At 48.2% G+C, this 17376-nt stretch overlaps 1 protein-coding gene across 1 annotated transcript in view; it reads right to left on the bottom strand.

Moving 5' to 3' along the window:
- Nucleotides 1-12734, bottom strand: part of OLAH (oleoyl-ACP hydrolase) — a 51733-nt gene extending 38999 nt beyond the window's left edge. The window contains exons 1-2 of the mRNA XM_082259095.1: nt 12643-12734; nt 4015-4145 (exon numbers count right to left, since the gene is read on the bottom strand). Coding sequence (XP_082115221.1) covers nt 4015-4144 — 130 coding nt within the window. The 5' untranslated portion in view covers nt 4145; nt 12643-12734. The remainder of the gene's footprint in view (nt 1-4014; nt 4146-12642) is intronic.
- Nucleotides 12735-17376: the final 4642 nt, after the last annotated feature.

Below are 17376 nucleotides of genomic sequence, written 5' to 3'. Positions count from 1 at the left end.
CGTGTGTGTGTGTGTGTGGGGGGGGGGGGGGCGTTCTGTGACACAGACAGAGATCGCATGTTCAGCTATGCTGAATTCTGTGATCTCCTCCTGTCTGTCACTGAGAAGATCCGCCTGCTTTGTTTACATAAGCAGGCGGGTCTTCTCATAGTTTCCCCGATGATCGCGGAAGGGAGGCGTCAACCGTCACCTCTCCTCCCCCGGCCCGACTCCTGCTGTATCTAAACACAGCGGGAGCGCGCCTCCGGAGATGCGCGCGCGCCGCCAAAATCACTAGGTCTACGTCACTGGACCCAGGGTAGCTGCACTGCCGCAGTAGGATTACTGCGAGCAGTCGGCAAGTGGTTAAATATAGCGTTGCATGACCGCGTAATTGCCAGTTAAAGTAGCGCAGTGCTGTATAGCAAAAAATTTCCTGGTCATGAAGGGGGTAAAATCTTCCAGAGCTGAAGTGGTTAAAGTTTCATGAGGCCTTATGGATCCTTTTAAGCTATACTGTACATACAAATGCACTACAACACACTGAAAATGCATGGACAATAACATGATTTGCATGCTTTTTTTTTGCACATTGCGTTACAGTGCCTTGCGAAAGTATTCGGCCCCCTTGAACTTAGCGACCTTTTGCCACATTTCAGGCTTCAAACATAAAGATATAAAACTGTAATTTTTTGTGAAGAATCAACAAGTGGGACACAATCATGAAGTGGAACGAAATTTATTGGATATTTCAAACTTTTTGAACAAATAAAAAACTGAAAAATTGGGCTAACAAGAGCTCAGTAGCTTAAAGCAGACCCTGAAGTCTGAGCAAGGTAAGTCCACATACAGTATTTAGTTTGTCATTCTTCCTCTTGATAAAATACTGCGTTAAACTGTAAAATACAAAAACTCTGTTGGGGGAGGGGGAGTGGGGTGGGGGTGAATCAGTCACTATAATTCCCTTTTCCCCAGCTTTCTTGCTGCAGGGAGTGACATCACCATAATGCAGATACTGTAAGATCCTGAGATATGCTGAGTACCCAAAATTTTGCAAGAAGATGACACCGCACCAGTGGCACATTATGCCTGTGTCTTGCATTTTTTTTTTTTTTTTTATACAACTAGTTTAAATTGCTCATAGATGTCTATTTGATGTATGTCTTAGGCTTTTTAAATATCTTGTCTATTGTACAGTGTTTTGGATGAATATTGGCACAATAAAAAATTTTTATGATTAAAACAATAAATCAGTGAACGGAGAAATAAATCAGTGACCGGAGCTGGATTAAACTGCACAAAATAACTTGTGGGGGAAAAAAGTTAAACAGTATATCTACCATTCCCCCGGCTTCCACCTGCATCATCAAAATGAGAGTGATGTCATCCTATATAAAGGAGCTCCTGGGCAATGTTGAGTAGTTCAAATGTGTCAGGAAGAGGATCTTGCACTGTGCTGTGCAGTGGCGGCCCGTCCATTAGGGGCACAGGGGCGCCGCCCCCCCATTAATGCATCCGCCCCCCTAATCTACATAAAGGGCACCGGATGCATGGATTCCAATAGGGGATTTTTTTTTTTTTTTAAGCACGTGATTAGAGCCAGAGGCTCTAATAGGCTTCAAAAAAGGGTGGGCTCAGGGCACAGAGAACTGTGTCCTTAGCCCAACCAGTTCTATGGCAATAGCGAATAAATATTCGCGATTGTCACACTGATTCTCCTCCCAGCCAGTCAGGAAGAGGGTTGTGAGACGCCTTTCCCAATTGGCCAACAGCAGAAGCGATCTTACTGGCCACTGGCCAGGAAGAGGGAGGGGACACACGGCTGGAGGAGAAGCACAGTGGCTCAGCCATCCAGCACTCCCCGGCTCGGACAGGAGGAAGAAGGGAGTAAGGAGGAAGGTTGTTCGGGGGGGGGGGGGCGGGGAATATGGTGTGTTGTTTTGCCTGCCGGCTGTCCTTCTATCCATCAGGAGAAGAGGGGGGGGGGGGGGCGTTGGTTTAGGGCCCCCCACCCACAAATTACCGAGCACCAGCCGCCACTGGTGCTGTGTCATCTTCTTGCAAGATTTGGGGTACTCAGCATATCTTAGGATCTTATCTGCATTATGGTGATGTCACCCCCTGCAGCAAGGAAACTGGGGAAAAGGTAAATATAGTGACTAACTCTTCCCCCACCCCATTCCCCTAACCGAGTTTTTGTATTTTACAATCTAATGTGGTGTTTTAGCAAGAGGAAGAATGGCAAGCTAAATACTGTATGTGGACTTACCTTGCTCAGACTTCAGGGTTTGCTTTAAGCTACTGAGCTCTTGTCAGCCCTTACACACCCAGTGAAGTGACTGGCCTCAGGTGATACACAGAGGTGAAACAAATCCTAATACATAAGTTGTACCTGTTTATCTATAGCTGTCTTTCCCCTACCTTCATCCAAAGTGCAGAATTTACACAGGATCTCTTAGCTCTAAAAAGCAGGGGGTGGGGAGCTGAAGTTACTCAGCGAGGAGAGCTCTGAGAGCTGATTGGAAGGAAGAGACACACCCCCCTTCACACAGCACACAGGAAGAGAGCTGAAGCTGTCAATCAGCTGGAGATTCCTCTTCTGTCACCTTTTTTCTCTTGGTGTCAGGAAAACTTGTTAGAAGTGATTCATGCAGATAGCAGAGGAACGAAGCAGCAGAAAGAAATTACACTTTGTGCTCTAGATTGAGACCAGTACACACTAAAGAGGGATATGCTTTGCTCACATTTCATGTCTGAGATTTACAACCACTTTAACAAAATAGTCCCACCAAACACATGAAAAGTACCCGAGAGCTCAATCTTGTGGCTGAAAAGGAGAATACCGCCTATTTATGTACTTTTAAACATTTACGTAGAGTGTTGCTAAACCCAGGAGCTTGTATTCACTTTATCTGGTCTCCCACCGTAAATAGAACATGGAAATGCAATTATTTCCTGGTTAAGCTTGTAGGAGGAGCTTTCATACTGCACTGGCTGTCCTATGAGGCTGCAGGACCCCTGGCTCTCTGTCTGGACAGTGCTGATTGGTCACATGCACTCTCCCAAGAAAAAAAACTCTCTAGCAATACACAACAAACTGAACATGTGCAGCCTGACTCCAAAGACTCTGTCTTATCCGGACATGTTCTGGAGTCAGTGGAAGAGGAGAATCAGAGAAGACAGGATCAAACAGCCTTTTTACACAATGTAGAGGATTACCTTAGGTTCCACAGGGACTATAACAAGCATGCTTTACTGCATATACAGACTGATTTTACTGTTATGGGTTTAGGAATACTTGAACCTCTTGCCGCATATGTAACGCATATGTGTGTCATGATAAAGGTTAGATTTAATGTCTACACACTGCACATGTGTATTATTGGGCGGCAGAGGTCTCTGTGCTGAGAGCGCGTTTACTCTGCACTTCCAGCACAGAGACAGCTCTCGCTCTGTACTGGTACCAGCGGGACTGGCTACCGATCATATGACCACTGTGACAGACAGGAAAATGGGATTTTTGTACTTACCGTAAAATCCATTACTCTGAATTCATCGACGGAGACAGCACTCAATAAATCATAACTACTGGGTTATATTGCCTCCTCCAGGAGCAGGACTAGGCAGAACAAAAAACACCTGGCTACGCCCATTGGCCGTCCTCAGCTGGTATATAACCCCCCTCTCTGCTCTAAGTAATCAGTTTAGTAGCAAGCAGTATTAGAAGTATCAGAACTCCATAGAGGGGTGGGTGCTGTGTCCATCGATGAACGAAAGAGAAAAGTCAGTTACAGAGATGCTGGGGAGGGTGAAATTACCTTAAAAAATAAAAACATTTTTCCATTTTTATATTTTTAATCCTGACCATAATAAATTAAAAACATATATAAAGTCACCCTACATTCCTTTTTACACCACTAACAAACAGCCCCAAGGCTTCTATTTATCATGAACCCTTTCCTGTAATTATCTCATTAGGATCCACATTCAAGTACAGAAAAATATTTAATTCAATAAGTCGAGAACTACACAAACCTTCCACAGTGTCATCAAACAGCCGACCCCATTGAGCATTAAACAATGAGCCTCCTCCAGCCCAGGGGAAACAAATTAATCTGGTGATGGCGTCTGGCCGTCTGTGGAAGCAGTTTACAAGCTTGTCCATTCTTTAAAAAAATAAAAGGAAGACAATATTACACACACGACATGGCAATATAAAAGCAGGACTATTTAGTTCATGGATAAAATTTTTTTGTCCTTATTTAAAAATGTATGGATTGGGAGCCACCAATGATCCATCCTCAAATACGTATATGTATACAAGAAAATTGATTGGTTTCTCAAGTCAAGGAAAGGTGGGATTGTGTAGGCAAGTTTTAAAATAAAACACAAATTTATTGATGAAAATAATAAGGTAAAACAAAAGGATATGCAATAGATAAGCAATTGGTAACATAGGTGCTATGCATAAATAGTACAGTCTATGTTGTATGCTGTTTTACTTATAAATTATAGTGGTGAGTGACTCCCGATGTGGAAACACTTGAGGTGCACCATAGGTACACAACCAGAAAAATACGATGTTATTACCATGTTGAATGTTATATCAATATTTCAGCACAATTGTCACTAATTTATGCAATTTTTCACTTTTTCACATATAAAGACTCCAATTTATAAGTAAAACAGCATACAACATAGACTGTACTATTTATGCATAGCACCTATGTTACCAATTGCTTATCTATTGCATATGCTTTTGTTTTACCTTATTAATTTTCATCAATAAATTTGTGTTTTATTTTAAAACTTGCCTACACAATCCCACCTTTCTTTGACTTGAGGAACCAATCAATTTTCTTGTATTCAAATAGGGATGATGGCAAATACTTTTGTTTTTTCTAAATTATATCGCTAAAAACCTACCTCAGAAATACGTATATGTAGGCATATTCACTAAAATCTCATATTAGCTTTAAAGTATATGTGAACCTTTACTGTGTAAAACAACCAATTCAAATTAAAATACATTAAAATAGAAATGAAAGGCAAACCATTTGTGTATATATACAATTTTTTTTATAAATAACATTTTTTTTCAGTTTTTTTAAGTGATCACATTCCCTCTGATCTCAGCTGCATAAAGGAGCATAGGGAGCTGGTGTAGGAGAAACAGCAGTGAATGACTGTAAGGGGGGGTTAGGACAAGTCTGATTATTGGATGAGAGCAGGCCGAGTTCTCAGCAAAGCTAAAGAACTAACTATACTGTGCTCTCATGCCTAGTGTGGTCAGTTTTTAATAGGAATGCAGAGAAACTGGCAGGAACACCAGGGATTTCACATAAAGAAAGCAATAAAAAGAGAACAGGATACGTTCTCATACAAGTACATGGTGCAGCAGACAAATAAGGAGTATGAAATGTTGGGTTTACATATTATTTATTATGTTAATGTGATTTTAAAAGTCACCTGCCATGAAGGTCCTTGGGTGACAACTGTCCCGGGCCCCCAATTGTGCCCCTTCATTGTCTTATGGGCTTCTGGCCTAGTGGCCATTTCTACAATAATTTCACAGGCATCAACCCCTGTTGTCACCATCAGAAACCCCACCCTGAGAAATTGTGCAAAAAGGTAAATCAGCGCAATTAAATATAAAGTGGTATAGTGTTAAGACCCAATAATTTGGGACACATAAAGAAAATACAGCAGCTATATAGAACCTCCTTCACTAACGGGAGAAATGAACTATAGACAAATATGTATACAGCGCTATATAAAATCAAATAAAGTGACAATGTGCATCATATAAATCAATAAACTCGCTTACAGTGCAATATATATTCCTCTTAGGTGCAATATATAATGTCCATAAAGTGCATTCAAAGTAAAGTGCATAATAGTCCACTAAAATATAAATATAACCGTGGTTTAAAATTCAATAAAGTGCTTGATAGATGTTTCCATATAAAAGTGCAAGTGACACCACCACCGTTTAGCCACCAGATGGCCTCTCACCTCACTGAAGCATTAAACCAGCATTGTATTCTCAATAAAAATGCCACTTCCTGGATCGATCTCTCACCATCCCATGGACATGATATGTGAATAAAGATAATGAGGCATCTAAGTGTACACTGCTATTATCCTTTAATTGATTCACATTCAAAGTAGAATTGCACTCATATGAATCAGCACAATAGGCTTGTGCGGACCGTACACGCCAAAAACAGTAGCTGGTGGGTCGCCGCTCGTCCGTCCAGGTCTCCGTCCCCTATACGCATGGCGTCTTATGCTTTCGTATCACGACTTCCTCAGTAGGGGGTGTCATGAAGGTCCTTGAGTGACAACTGTCCCGGGCCCCCAATTGTGCCCCTTCATTGTCATATGGGCTTCTGGCCTAGTGGCCATTTCTACAATAATTTCACAGGCATCGTCCCCTGTTGTCACCATCAGAAACCCCACCCTGAGAAATGCCATGCAAAACAAGTGTAAAATGCCAGCGCTCACAGTGTCCACAGATATGGCCTTAGAAGCAAAAAGAGTCTATAATAATGTCCATGAAACAGGCTGAGATGGATGATGGTTGGTCAGACACTAGGGCAAAGCTATATAAGAGTGAAGACGACTCTGGATAAGGCAAAAAGAGAACACAGAAGAGCGCCTCTAAGTGTAGTAATTTATTATACATAAAAAAAGGCAATCAGCCAAGTAAAAACTCACATGATGTCAAAGGTAAAAAGGCTTGTAAAATGAGGTCACAATCCAGCAGCGAGATGGTATAGGCGTCCCAGACCAGAGGGTGCAGCCGTCGTCTGAGCCGGAATCCCACCGGTGAGGAGGGTGCAATTCCGGATACAGGCTTGATGGAGAGCAGCATGGACCGCAGCACCAGCTGGCGTGTGACGGGAGAACAACTCTTCGGTGACGTCACACGCCAGCTGGTGCTGCGGTCCACGCTGCTCTCCATCAAGCCTGTACCTGTAATTGCACCCTCCTCGCCGCCAGGATCCTGGCTCATATGACGGCTGCACACTCTGGTCTTGGACGCCTATACCATCTCGTTGCTGAATTGTCACCTCATTTTATGAGACTTTTTACCTTTGACATTGTGTGAGTTTTTACTTGGCGGATTGCCTTTTTTATGTATAATCAATTGCTACACTTAGAGGCGCTCTTCTGTGTTCTCTTTGTGAAATGCCATGCAGCCATCTCTAAGTGCATATAGACATGAAGTGGTTTCAAAGAGGCTGCAGGAGATCAGTAGCACTATAAACGTAACAAGGTAGAAAAAAGGGGTGAAAACAAGAATCCTTTTAGGGAATAAACATGGAAATAGTTTTTGATACATTGTGCTTTAGAAAACCAAGGGGCCCATATAAAGCACAGTGGCTAAGTGGTTAGCACGTCCTTCTAGCAGCATTAGAGTCGTTGGTTCTAATCCTAATCACGGCACTACCTACCTGGAGTTTGCATGTCCTCCATGTGCCTGTGTGGGCACAAAGAGACTTGCTAAAAGACTCGGTAGACGCAAAATACACCCTGATTGCCTGAACAACATCCAGGGTATGCAGAGCAAATTCCTTAGGATGTTTAGGCTTAGAGCACAAAGAAGGTAACACGATGTCCTCATTCAAGTGAAAACTGGAAACCACCTTCGGCAGGAACGATGGATCCGGCCAAAGTACCACCTTGTCCTTCTGAACCACCAGATAGGGAGAACGACAGGACAGCGCCGCCAGTTCCAACACCCTGTGCGCAGAAGTGATAGCCATCAAGAAAGCCACCTTCTGAGACAAGGTAAGCAGAGGAACCTCCCGAATATTCTCAAAGGGAGGCCTCTGGTCGCACCGGAGGTACCAAGTGTCACACCCCCTGGATAAGGCTACGCACCAGGGAATGTGCGGCCAATGGCCTCTGGAAGAAAATAGCCAAGGCCGAGACCTGACCCTTGATAGTATTCAAGGCCAACTTCTGATCAACTCCCTGTTGAAGGAAAGCCAAGATCCGAGCTACCAAATAGGAGCGAGGGTGGGTCCTAACGGACTCACACCACGCAATATATGACTTCCACTTACGATGATAAATCTTCCTGGAAGTCGCCTTTCTCGCTTTAAGCAGAGAGGGAATCACTGAAGCAGACAAACCCCTGTCCTTAAGCACCTGGCTTTCAACAGCCAAGCCATCAAAGCCAGTGACTGTTAAACAGGATGGAAGATTGGCCCCTGAGACAGTAGATCCTCCCTGAGAGGAAGTTTCGACGAGGCATCTGTGACAAGCCTGACCAGGTCGGCGTACCAAGCGTGACGAGGCCAGTCCGGAAGCACAAGATTAACCTCAATTCCTTCCGCCTCTATCCTGCGAAGAAGTCTTGGCAGCAACTTGAGAGGAGGAAAGGCATACATTAGCCGGTACAAGCCCCAGGGGGCCACCAGTGCATCTGCGGCATCTGCCAGAGGGTCCCAAGAGCGGGCCACAAACCTCTGTACCTTCCTGTTGATTCGAGAAGCCAACAGATCCACGTCCGGAGTGCCCCAGCGAAGGCACAACTGCTGAAACACCTCCGGATGCAGGGACCACCCCCCTGCATCCAAGGCCTGGCGGCTGAGGTAATCCGTCTGCCAATTTTCCACTCCCCGAATGTGGACCGCGGAGAGAGCTGGAACATGGCGCTCCACCCAATATAGAATTTCTGCCACTTCCAGGGCCGCAAGGACACTCTTGGTGCCCCCTTGGTGATTGACGTAAGCCACGGCCGTGGCATTGTCCGATTGAATGCGCACTGGACAACCCTCCAGACGGTCGGTCCAGTGCGTTAGGCAAAGCCGGATCGCTCTCAGCTCCAGGACATTGATCAGCAACCGAGATTCCTCCAGGGACCAGACTCCCTGATTGAGGACTCCCCCCCCCCCCCCCCCCACCCGGACAGACTCGCATCCGTGGTGACAATTGTCCAGTATATAGGGAGAAAGGATTTCCCAGACTGAAGCAACGGGGACCGAAGCCACAAGACCAGGGACTCTCTGGTCCTGTGGCTTAACCGAATCCGAGACTCCAGAGAATTCGGGTGTTTGTTCCGCTTGAGAAGAATTTCCCTTTGAAGAACCCTCGTGTGGAACTGAGCGAATGTGACCGCCTCCAAGGAGGACACCATCAGTCCCAGTACTCTCATACAGGTCCGAAGCGACGGCTGGTCTTTGGACATCAACAAATGAACCTCTGACTGGAGCTTCTGGAGTTTTTCTGGAGGAAGAAACACTCTGGCAGAGGACGAGTCTAAAGTCAGGCCCAGATAGACCAGTCACATGGAAGGGGTCAGAGACAACTTTTGAAGGTTCACGGTCCAACCAAACTCCTCCAGAGTGCTCATGGTGACCCCCAAGTTTTCCGTCAGCAACTTGGGGGACTCCGCACAGAGAATCAGATTGTCCAGGTAACCCAGGACTGATATCCTTCGCTGTCGTAACAGCGCCAGGACCGGGGCCAACACCTTTGTAAAGACCTGAGGAGCAGGGGCGAAACCAAAGGGTAACGCCACAAACTGATAGTGATCCTCTCACTTGGAAAAACAGAGAAACCATAGGTGAGCAGCACAGATTGGAATGTGAAGGTAGGCATCCTTGATGTCTATTGAGGCCAGGATGTCCCCCTGATGTAGGGAGGCCACCATAGTGCGAATAGTTTCCATCTTGAACTTTTGAGCGTGCAGTCGCGCACGAACACATTCAGTGCCTTTAGATCCAGGATCGGACGCACCTTGCTCTCCTTCTTGGGAACTGTGAACAGGATGGAATAAAACCTGTAAAAGCGCTCCGCCTGCGGAACAGACACTATCACTCCTTGCTGTAGCAAGTCCTGCACTGCCCATAGAGTGCTCGCAAGCGATCCGGAGATAGGCGGACATTGGAAGGGAAAAACCTGACTGGAGGAGCGGATCGAAATTCGATCTTGTATCCGGACTGCACAACCTCCCAGACCCATTTGTCTGGGATCTGGGCTAGCCACAGTCACGGGTGAGGGCGCATCGTCAGACTGACGGGGCCTTGTCCACAGGTCTGGCGGAACCGGACTTTTGTTTTCCAGACCAGGGACGCTTGGAACCAGGGACGCCTACGGCGAGAGTCCCTACCCTTGGAAACCTGCGGGAGAAAGGTACTCTTACCCATCCATAACACCTTTAATAATGTCGTCCAGGGTAGCCCCAAACAGACGGTCCCCCCGAAAGGGGAGTTCCGACAAGGCCTTCTTAGAAGCCTAATCTGCAAACCAACACTTCAGCCAGAGCATACGCCTCAAGACCACCGCCGAAAATGACAGGTGACCCAACAGGGAAGCAATGTCCAGCACAACATCGCAAGCAAATTGCAGCCCCTGCACCATCCGGTCCAACAGTTCCCCAAATTCAGAAGGGACAGGCTTGCCCTCCACATCACGGCGTAGCAGCTTCGGCCATTCAGTCACCGTTTGGGTGACAAGGGCCGCAGCAAAAGCAGGCCGTAGTGCAGTACCCACCATAGCGTACATGTCGCGGGACACAGCCTCTGCCCTTCTATCCTCTGGGTCCTTAAAGGATGGGGAATCTTCTACCGGAATAATGGTAGCCTTGTTAAGTCTGGAGACGGGGGGGGGTTCCATCTTAGGTGGCACTGACCACTTCTTCATCAGAGACTCTTCAAAATGGGTAGCGTCTAGTAAACCGCCTAAACACCCCGGGAGAACGTGTCTGCTGCTCCCATTCTTTAGCAAGTAGGCCAGCAAAATAAGTGGGGAAGGGAAAAAACGTTTCCACACTTGAAGGCTTATGGATGCCGAAGGCAACCTGCGCCCCAGGAGTGAGGACAGCCGCATCCTCCAATTTTAGAGTTTCACGCACCGAAACAACCAGTGCGTCCACCCGCGCCTTATCCTGCGCAGCAGAAGAGGCAGAGAGCTCATCCTCACTATCAGAGGAGGCATGGTGCGGGGTACCAGACCCAGTTGGGTTACCCACGTCTGCGGTGGCTGGTTCAGACTCAGAGTCTGAGACATCAGAGGAGGAAGGGGTAGGTGGGGGTCGTTTCTGTGCACCCCGCCCCCTAAAGGTCACCTCCACCCGGAACACAAATGCCTCCAGGACTGCTGTAATCGCATTGGCGGACAGTTGAGATCCGGAGGGCCCTGCGGCCTCCGTGAGGGGGTCAGGTGGGGACACATGGTCTGAGGGGTCCATGTTGCACTAATAGAACCCGTCAGCAAACTTTGAGAAAAATGACAGAAAAAACATTTTTGGGTTTTTTTTTTGTATGAAAAAGGAACGTCCCCACAGCGCCCCCCCGGAGGTCAGACCCACGCTAAGGACCCCCGCAGAGAGAGAATAAGCCCCCTGTGACTCACTGTCCTTAGAATGCAGCAATCTGATCAGGGAAGTCTGCACGTGTCAGCGGCGGCTCGGGAAAAGAAAGTGAGCCAGGAAACTTCCCAGGCTGAAGAGAGGGGCCCTTCCCAAGAAAAAATGCCTCCAGGCACACTCACTGGCCTTCCCTGCAAGAAATCCACCGCAAAATGTCCGAAAACGGGTGTACCAAGGTGGCCACCATCATAGATACAGACAAGGCTACAACAAAATGGTGGCCCCACGCGGCCAGTGCGGCAATAGGACCCCACAGGGAGACCCCCCCGCCAGCCCTGCTACACCATCCAGCCCTGGAGGACCCGACCGAGGCCCCCCCCCGCACTATCGACTGAGCGCCGCGAACGGCGTCCCCCCCATGCGGCCGGCACACTAAACAGTCCCCCATGTGGGAGGGGGGGAGAGGTCACAACAGGACAGAGCGAAACCCAGGAATGTGAGGGTCTGACCATCCCAGGGAGAGGGCCCGTGTCCACTCCAAAATCCGCCAGGGAAGTGGGGGGAGGAACATTAACTCACCATACCGGGAACACAGGCGGGTGCCATCTCCTGACAGGACCCCACGCCACCGGAGTGGAGGGGCTGTTGGCCAAATAGGAACGCTGCGACATAAGCCTAGAACCTGTCGTGTGCATCCTGGCGAGACGTTTAACTCATGGGGCCAGTCCCCGTCCAGTGGGACTATGTTGCCGCCCACCCAGTGCAGAGCTAAGGCCTGCATGCACTCGCTGGCCAGACTGGGGTGACCACTGGATATAGGGATCCAGCCCGTCGCCCAGCCTGGCATAATTGCTTGAAGATCTCACAGGAATAACGTTCCGGAAGAAGAAAGACTAGCTAAAAAAAAAAAATCGACATAAAAAAATATTTCTCTGCCAGGACCAGAGATCCCAGCAAGGAACTAAGTCCTTACTCCTGACTAGGCAGATTAAAACTGACATCCAATGCAGGAAGAGAGAGGGTGTACCCTCCGGGACTGCCCGTAGGCGTAGCCAGAAATTCTTTCCGCCTAGTGTCCTACTCCTGTAGGGGGCGGTATTACCCTACTGATAGGAATCTGAGGACTGCGTCCGTCAATGAACGATAGAGAAAATACTGATTTTTACTTGTAAAACAACAAATGTCAGAAAAAGCCTGGGTTAAAGTGGGTAAAACCTGACAGGGGCTCTAATCCCTCTCCACACTATCCAAAACTAAAGAAAAAAAAAAAGGAGAAAGTTTTGCCTTTAGGTATACTTTTACTCCTAATTTTCAGACCATTATTGCGGAATCCCTACCTTCCAGCAGCGTGTAAAGTCCTCAGTCCCGTTGTCAGACGGAACGTGCATTCTCACAGACTGCCAGAGGACAGACAGCAGACGGAATTGAAGGTGGATTTAGTTGGAAGAATGAGTAAACATTTTATCTGTTGACATTTAATGATCAATATTACCTCAGTGCTCTGTGTGCAAAACATACATGATGTGTCCCAGCACAACCTTCCCCTGAACACCTGAATATCGGTCATTACAAAACAAGAATGTGATGACGCCCTGAGCTGCACTGCAAAAAAAAAAAAAAAAAAACAGGACCCCATGATCCCGGTAAGTGGGTGGCAGGTTGGATTGAGAGGTGGTGGGGGGTGCAGAATGGGACCATGTTTACTGTAATGTTATGCCCCTAGTATAATAGTCTGCCTTTAACCACTTGCCGACCAGGCATTTTCTGGCACTCTTTGTTTACAAGATTAAATCTGTATTTTTTACGAGAAAATTGCTTATAACCCCCAAACATAATACATTATTTTTTTTTAGCAGAGATCCTAGTTAATAAAATGGTGAACATTACTTGTAATACAAATAAGGATGACAAGTCCTCTTTATGGAGAGATATGGGTTCAAAAAGACCCAAAATCTCTTTTTTACCTTTAAAAACAAAAAAATCCAAAAACATTTTTTGATCTTTCACTTAACCACTTAAGCCCCGGAAGATTTTACCCCCTTCCTGATCAGGGCCTATTTAGCGATTTGGCACTGCGTGACTTTAACGGACAATTGCGCGGTCATGCGACATTGTACCTAAATGAAATTGATGTCCTTTTTTTTTTCCACAAACAGAGCTTTCTTTTGGTGGTATTTGATCACCTGTGCGATTTTTTGATCATGCGCTATAAACAAAAAAAAGAGCGTCAATTTTGAAAAAATAACAATATTTTTCAAATTTTTTTATATGAAATTCCCCCCCAAAAAAAATGTAAAAATCAAAATTTTTTAACATTTTCGGCCAATTTGTTTTCTGCTACATATGTTTGGTAAAAAAAAAAAAAATCGCAAAAAGTGTATTGTGATTGGTTTGCGCAAAAGTTATCGCGTTTACTAACAAAGGGAAAGATTTTTGTTGTTTTTTTTTTTAACGAGTAATGGCGGTGATCTGCGATTTTTTTTGCGGTACTGCGACCTTGCGACGGACAGATCGGACCCTTGACTGACATTTTTGACGCTTTTGGGGTTACCAGTGACATTTCTACAGTAATCAGTGCTATACATATGCACTGTTACTGTAAAATTACACTGGCAGTGAAGGGGTTAACTTTATTTTGAGAGGGAGGGGTTATGTGTGTCCCTAGGGGCGTGATTCTAACTGTGATTGGCTGTGGCTTGAGGTGTAGGAACAGTGATCAACGGTCCTACATAGTAGAACCGTATGATCACTGTTCCTACACAGGGGAGAATGACAGGCGGCTTGTTTACATCAGCCGCCTGCCTTTCTCCCTCTCCACCAATGATCGGCGAGTGACTGGCAGACATTGGGTCCGCCGGTCACACGCGCGGGGGGGGGGGTCCGTGACCGCGCTGGAGCGTGCCTCCGGGGGCGCGCGCTCGCTCCCTAGACCTGCTGACGTAAATAGTCGTGCGGCAGTCGGCAAGTGGTTAAGACAGCTCTCATTCATTTACATTGAATTTGTGATGACAAGAGACTTGGGGCAACTTGAGGGCACACAAGTCGTGTCCCAAGTCGGAGTAGTGAACCGACTCTAATTGTATTTTTATCAAAATTTAGCTTTAATATTTTCTTTGTGGGGGGGGGGGGGGGGGGTCTCTGTCAGATAGAAATTGCGGGGCCCCATACAGACTATCAGCAGCCCTGCTGGCCGGACCACCAGATGAAAATAGGAAAAAGAAAGCCTAAATAGAAAACGAATGCAGCCATCACATCTAAGAACTGGTAAACTGCAGCAGTAAATGTTTGCTTTTGTGACATTTTTTGTTTTTTTCTTCCCTGCAAAGTTAATGCATACTAGCACAATATGTGACACTTACCTGCAAAAGAAGCCCGCGTTGTCCCCACTGGCGGCCACATTCATCTTCACCCGTCTTCCTTCAGGGTCTGCGGATGCTGGCTGTGTTACTGGCCGGAGCCGTGTGACGTCACTCCCGCGCATGCGCGCAGGAGCCGCCGGTCATGGCACAGGGCTCTGAAGAAACAGCCGTTCCTTCAGAGCGCATGCGCGGATGAGGTAATTGGCTGCATGCACAGTAAATATCTCCTAAACAGTGCAAGTGATATTACAGTATCTATAGGTACCTTATTAAAGGCTGACCTATAGGTAAAAGTTAGAAGAGTGAGTGTACAACCACTTTAATCATTGCGTTCTTGGACCCCGTGTGCAAGAAACCGTACAGCTATGTCACTATGCGGAGTATGCAGAATTCTGCCCAATCAGTGATCACTATACATGTACATGCATGACACTCCCACATGGTAATCTATAGAAGTGACAGACATGGTGCAGAAGCCATCAGTTGTCAATAGACAGGACACTGTGATCACGTGGTGTTAGCAGAAGGGGGGGGTAAGACCCCCCCACTAGAATAATGGCAGAGGGATAAAGACAGCTTAGTAATTTTACCCACCTCTCCCCGTTCTCACACCCGTCTCATTTCCTCTGACAGGCCGGTGAACATCGGCCTCTTATAGTGCTCTACGCCTGTCGCCTGCACTGATTCTTGTATGGCAACTTGCCCACATCAAACATGGCCGCCTACGGACCCTTCCTGGTTTGAGGAAAAGTCAGATGGGCGGAAGAGTTGGTCTACAGCTGAGCAGGGATACGCCCAGAAGGCGGGGCGCTTCGTTACAGGTTGTTGCCCACACGCGGCTTTGTTTTGCAGGAAGTTTGTCCCTCCGGCCCGCTGTAGTGTGATAGGAGAATGTAGGGCAGAGGTGACCGCTGTATACATACTGTACTCACCGAGAGAGGACGGCTGCGGGTGAGTCCGGCTGTGTCAGCGATAGATGCAACGTGATCTCTACAGTGCATCCGAGGGTGCAGGCAGAGTCCAGCCAGTGATCAGTGGGTGCAGGGAGAGTGCAGGCTGGGATCAGTGGGTGCAGGAAGAGTCCAACCAGTGATCAGTGGGTGCAGGAAGAGTCCAACCAGTGATCAGTGGGTGCAGGAAGAGTGCAGGCAGGGATCAGTGGGTGCAGGAAGAGTGCTGGCAGGGATCAGTGGGTGCAGGAAGAGTGCAGGCAGGGATCAGTGGGTACAGGAAGAGTGCAGACAGGGATCAGTGGGTGCAGGAAGAGTGCAGGCAGGGATCAGTGGGTACAGGAAGAGTGCAGACAGGGATCAGTGGGTGCAGGAAGAGTGCAGGCAGGGATCAGTGGGTACAGGAAGAGTGCTGGCAGGGATCAGTGGGTGCAGGAAGAGTGCAGGCAGGGATCAGTGGGTGCAGGAAGAGTGCAGGCAGGGATCAGTGGGTGCAGGAAGAGTGCAGGCAGGGATCAGTGGGTACAGGAAGAGTGCAGGCAGGGATCAGTGGGTGCAGGAAGAGTGCAGGCAGGGATCAGTGGGTGCAGGAAGAGTGCAGGCAGGGATCAGTGGGTGCAGGAAGAGTGCAGGCAGGGATCAGTGGGTGCAGGAAGAGTGCAGGCAGGGATCAGTGGGTGCAGGAAGAGTGCAGGCAGGGATCAGTGGGTGCAGGAAGGGTGCAGGCAGGGATCAGTGGGTGCAGGAAGAGTGCAGGCAGGGATCAGTGGGTGCAGGAAGAGTGCAGGCAGGGATCAGTGGGTACAGGAAGAGTGCAGGCAGGGATCAGTGGGTGCAGGAAGAGTGCAGGCAGGGATCAGTGGGTACAGGAAGAGTGCTGGCAGGGATCAGTGGGTGCAGGAAGAGTGCAGGCAGGGATCAGTGGGTGCAGGAAGAGTGCAGGCAGTGATCAGTGGGTGCAGGAAGAGTGCAGGCAGGGATCAGTGGGTGCAGGAAGAGTGCAGGCAGGGATCAGTGGGTGCAGGAAGAGTGCAGGCAGGGATCAGTGGGTGCAGGAAGGGTGCAGGCAGGGATCAGTGGGTGCAGGAAGGGTGCAGGCAGGGATCAGTGGGTGCAGGAAGAGTGCAGGCAGGGATCAGTGGATGCAGGAAGAGTGCAGGCAGGGATCAGTGGGTGCAGGAAGGGTGCAGGCAGGGATCAGTGGGTGCAGGCAGGAATCAGTGGGTGCAGGAAGAGTGCAGGCAGGGATCAGTGGGTGCAGGAAGAGTGCAGGCAGTGATAAGTGGGTGCAGGAAGAGTGCAGGCAGTGATAAGTGGGTGCAGGAAGAGTGCAGGCAGGGATCAGTGGGTGCAGGAAGAGTGCAGGCAGGGATCAGTGGGTGCAGGAAGAGTGCAGGCAGTGATCAGTGGGTGCAGGCAGAGTCCAGCCAGGGATCAGTGGGTGCAGGAAGAGTGCTGGCAGGGATCAGTGGGTGCAGGAAGAGTGCTGGCAGGGATCAGTGGGTGCAGGAAGAGTGCAGGCAGGGATCAGTGGGTGCAGGCAGAGTCCAGCCAGTGATCAGTGGGTGCAGGAAGAGTGCTGGCAGGGATCAGTGGGTGCAGGAAGAGTGCAGGCAGGGATCAGTGGGTGCAGGAAGAGTGCTGGCAGGGATCAGTGGGTGCAGGAAGGGTGCAGGCAGTGATCAGTGGGTGCAGGAAGAGTACAGGCAGTGATCAGTGGGTGCAGGAAGAGTGCAGGCAGGGATCAGTGGGTGCAGGAAGA

This window comes from Pelophylax lessonae, assembly GCF_965119305.1.
Source record: "Pelophylax lessonae genome assembly, chromosome: 5".
Lineage (NCBI taxonomy): Eukaryota > Metazoa > Chordata > Amphibia > Anura > Ranidae > Pelophylax > Pelophylax lessonae.
This window is presented reverse-complemented; position numbering and strand designations above follow the sequence as displayed.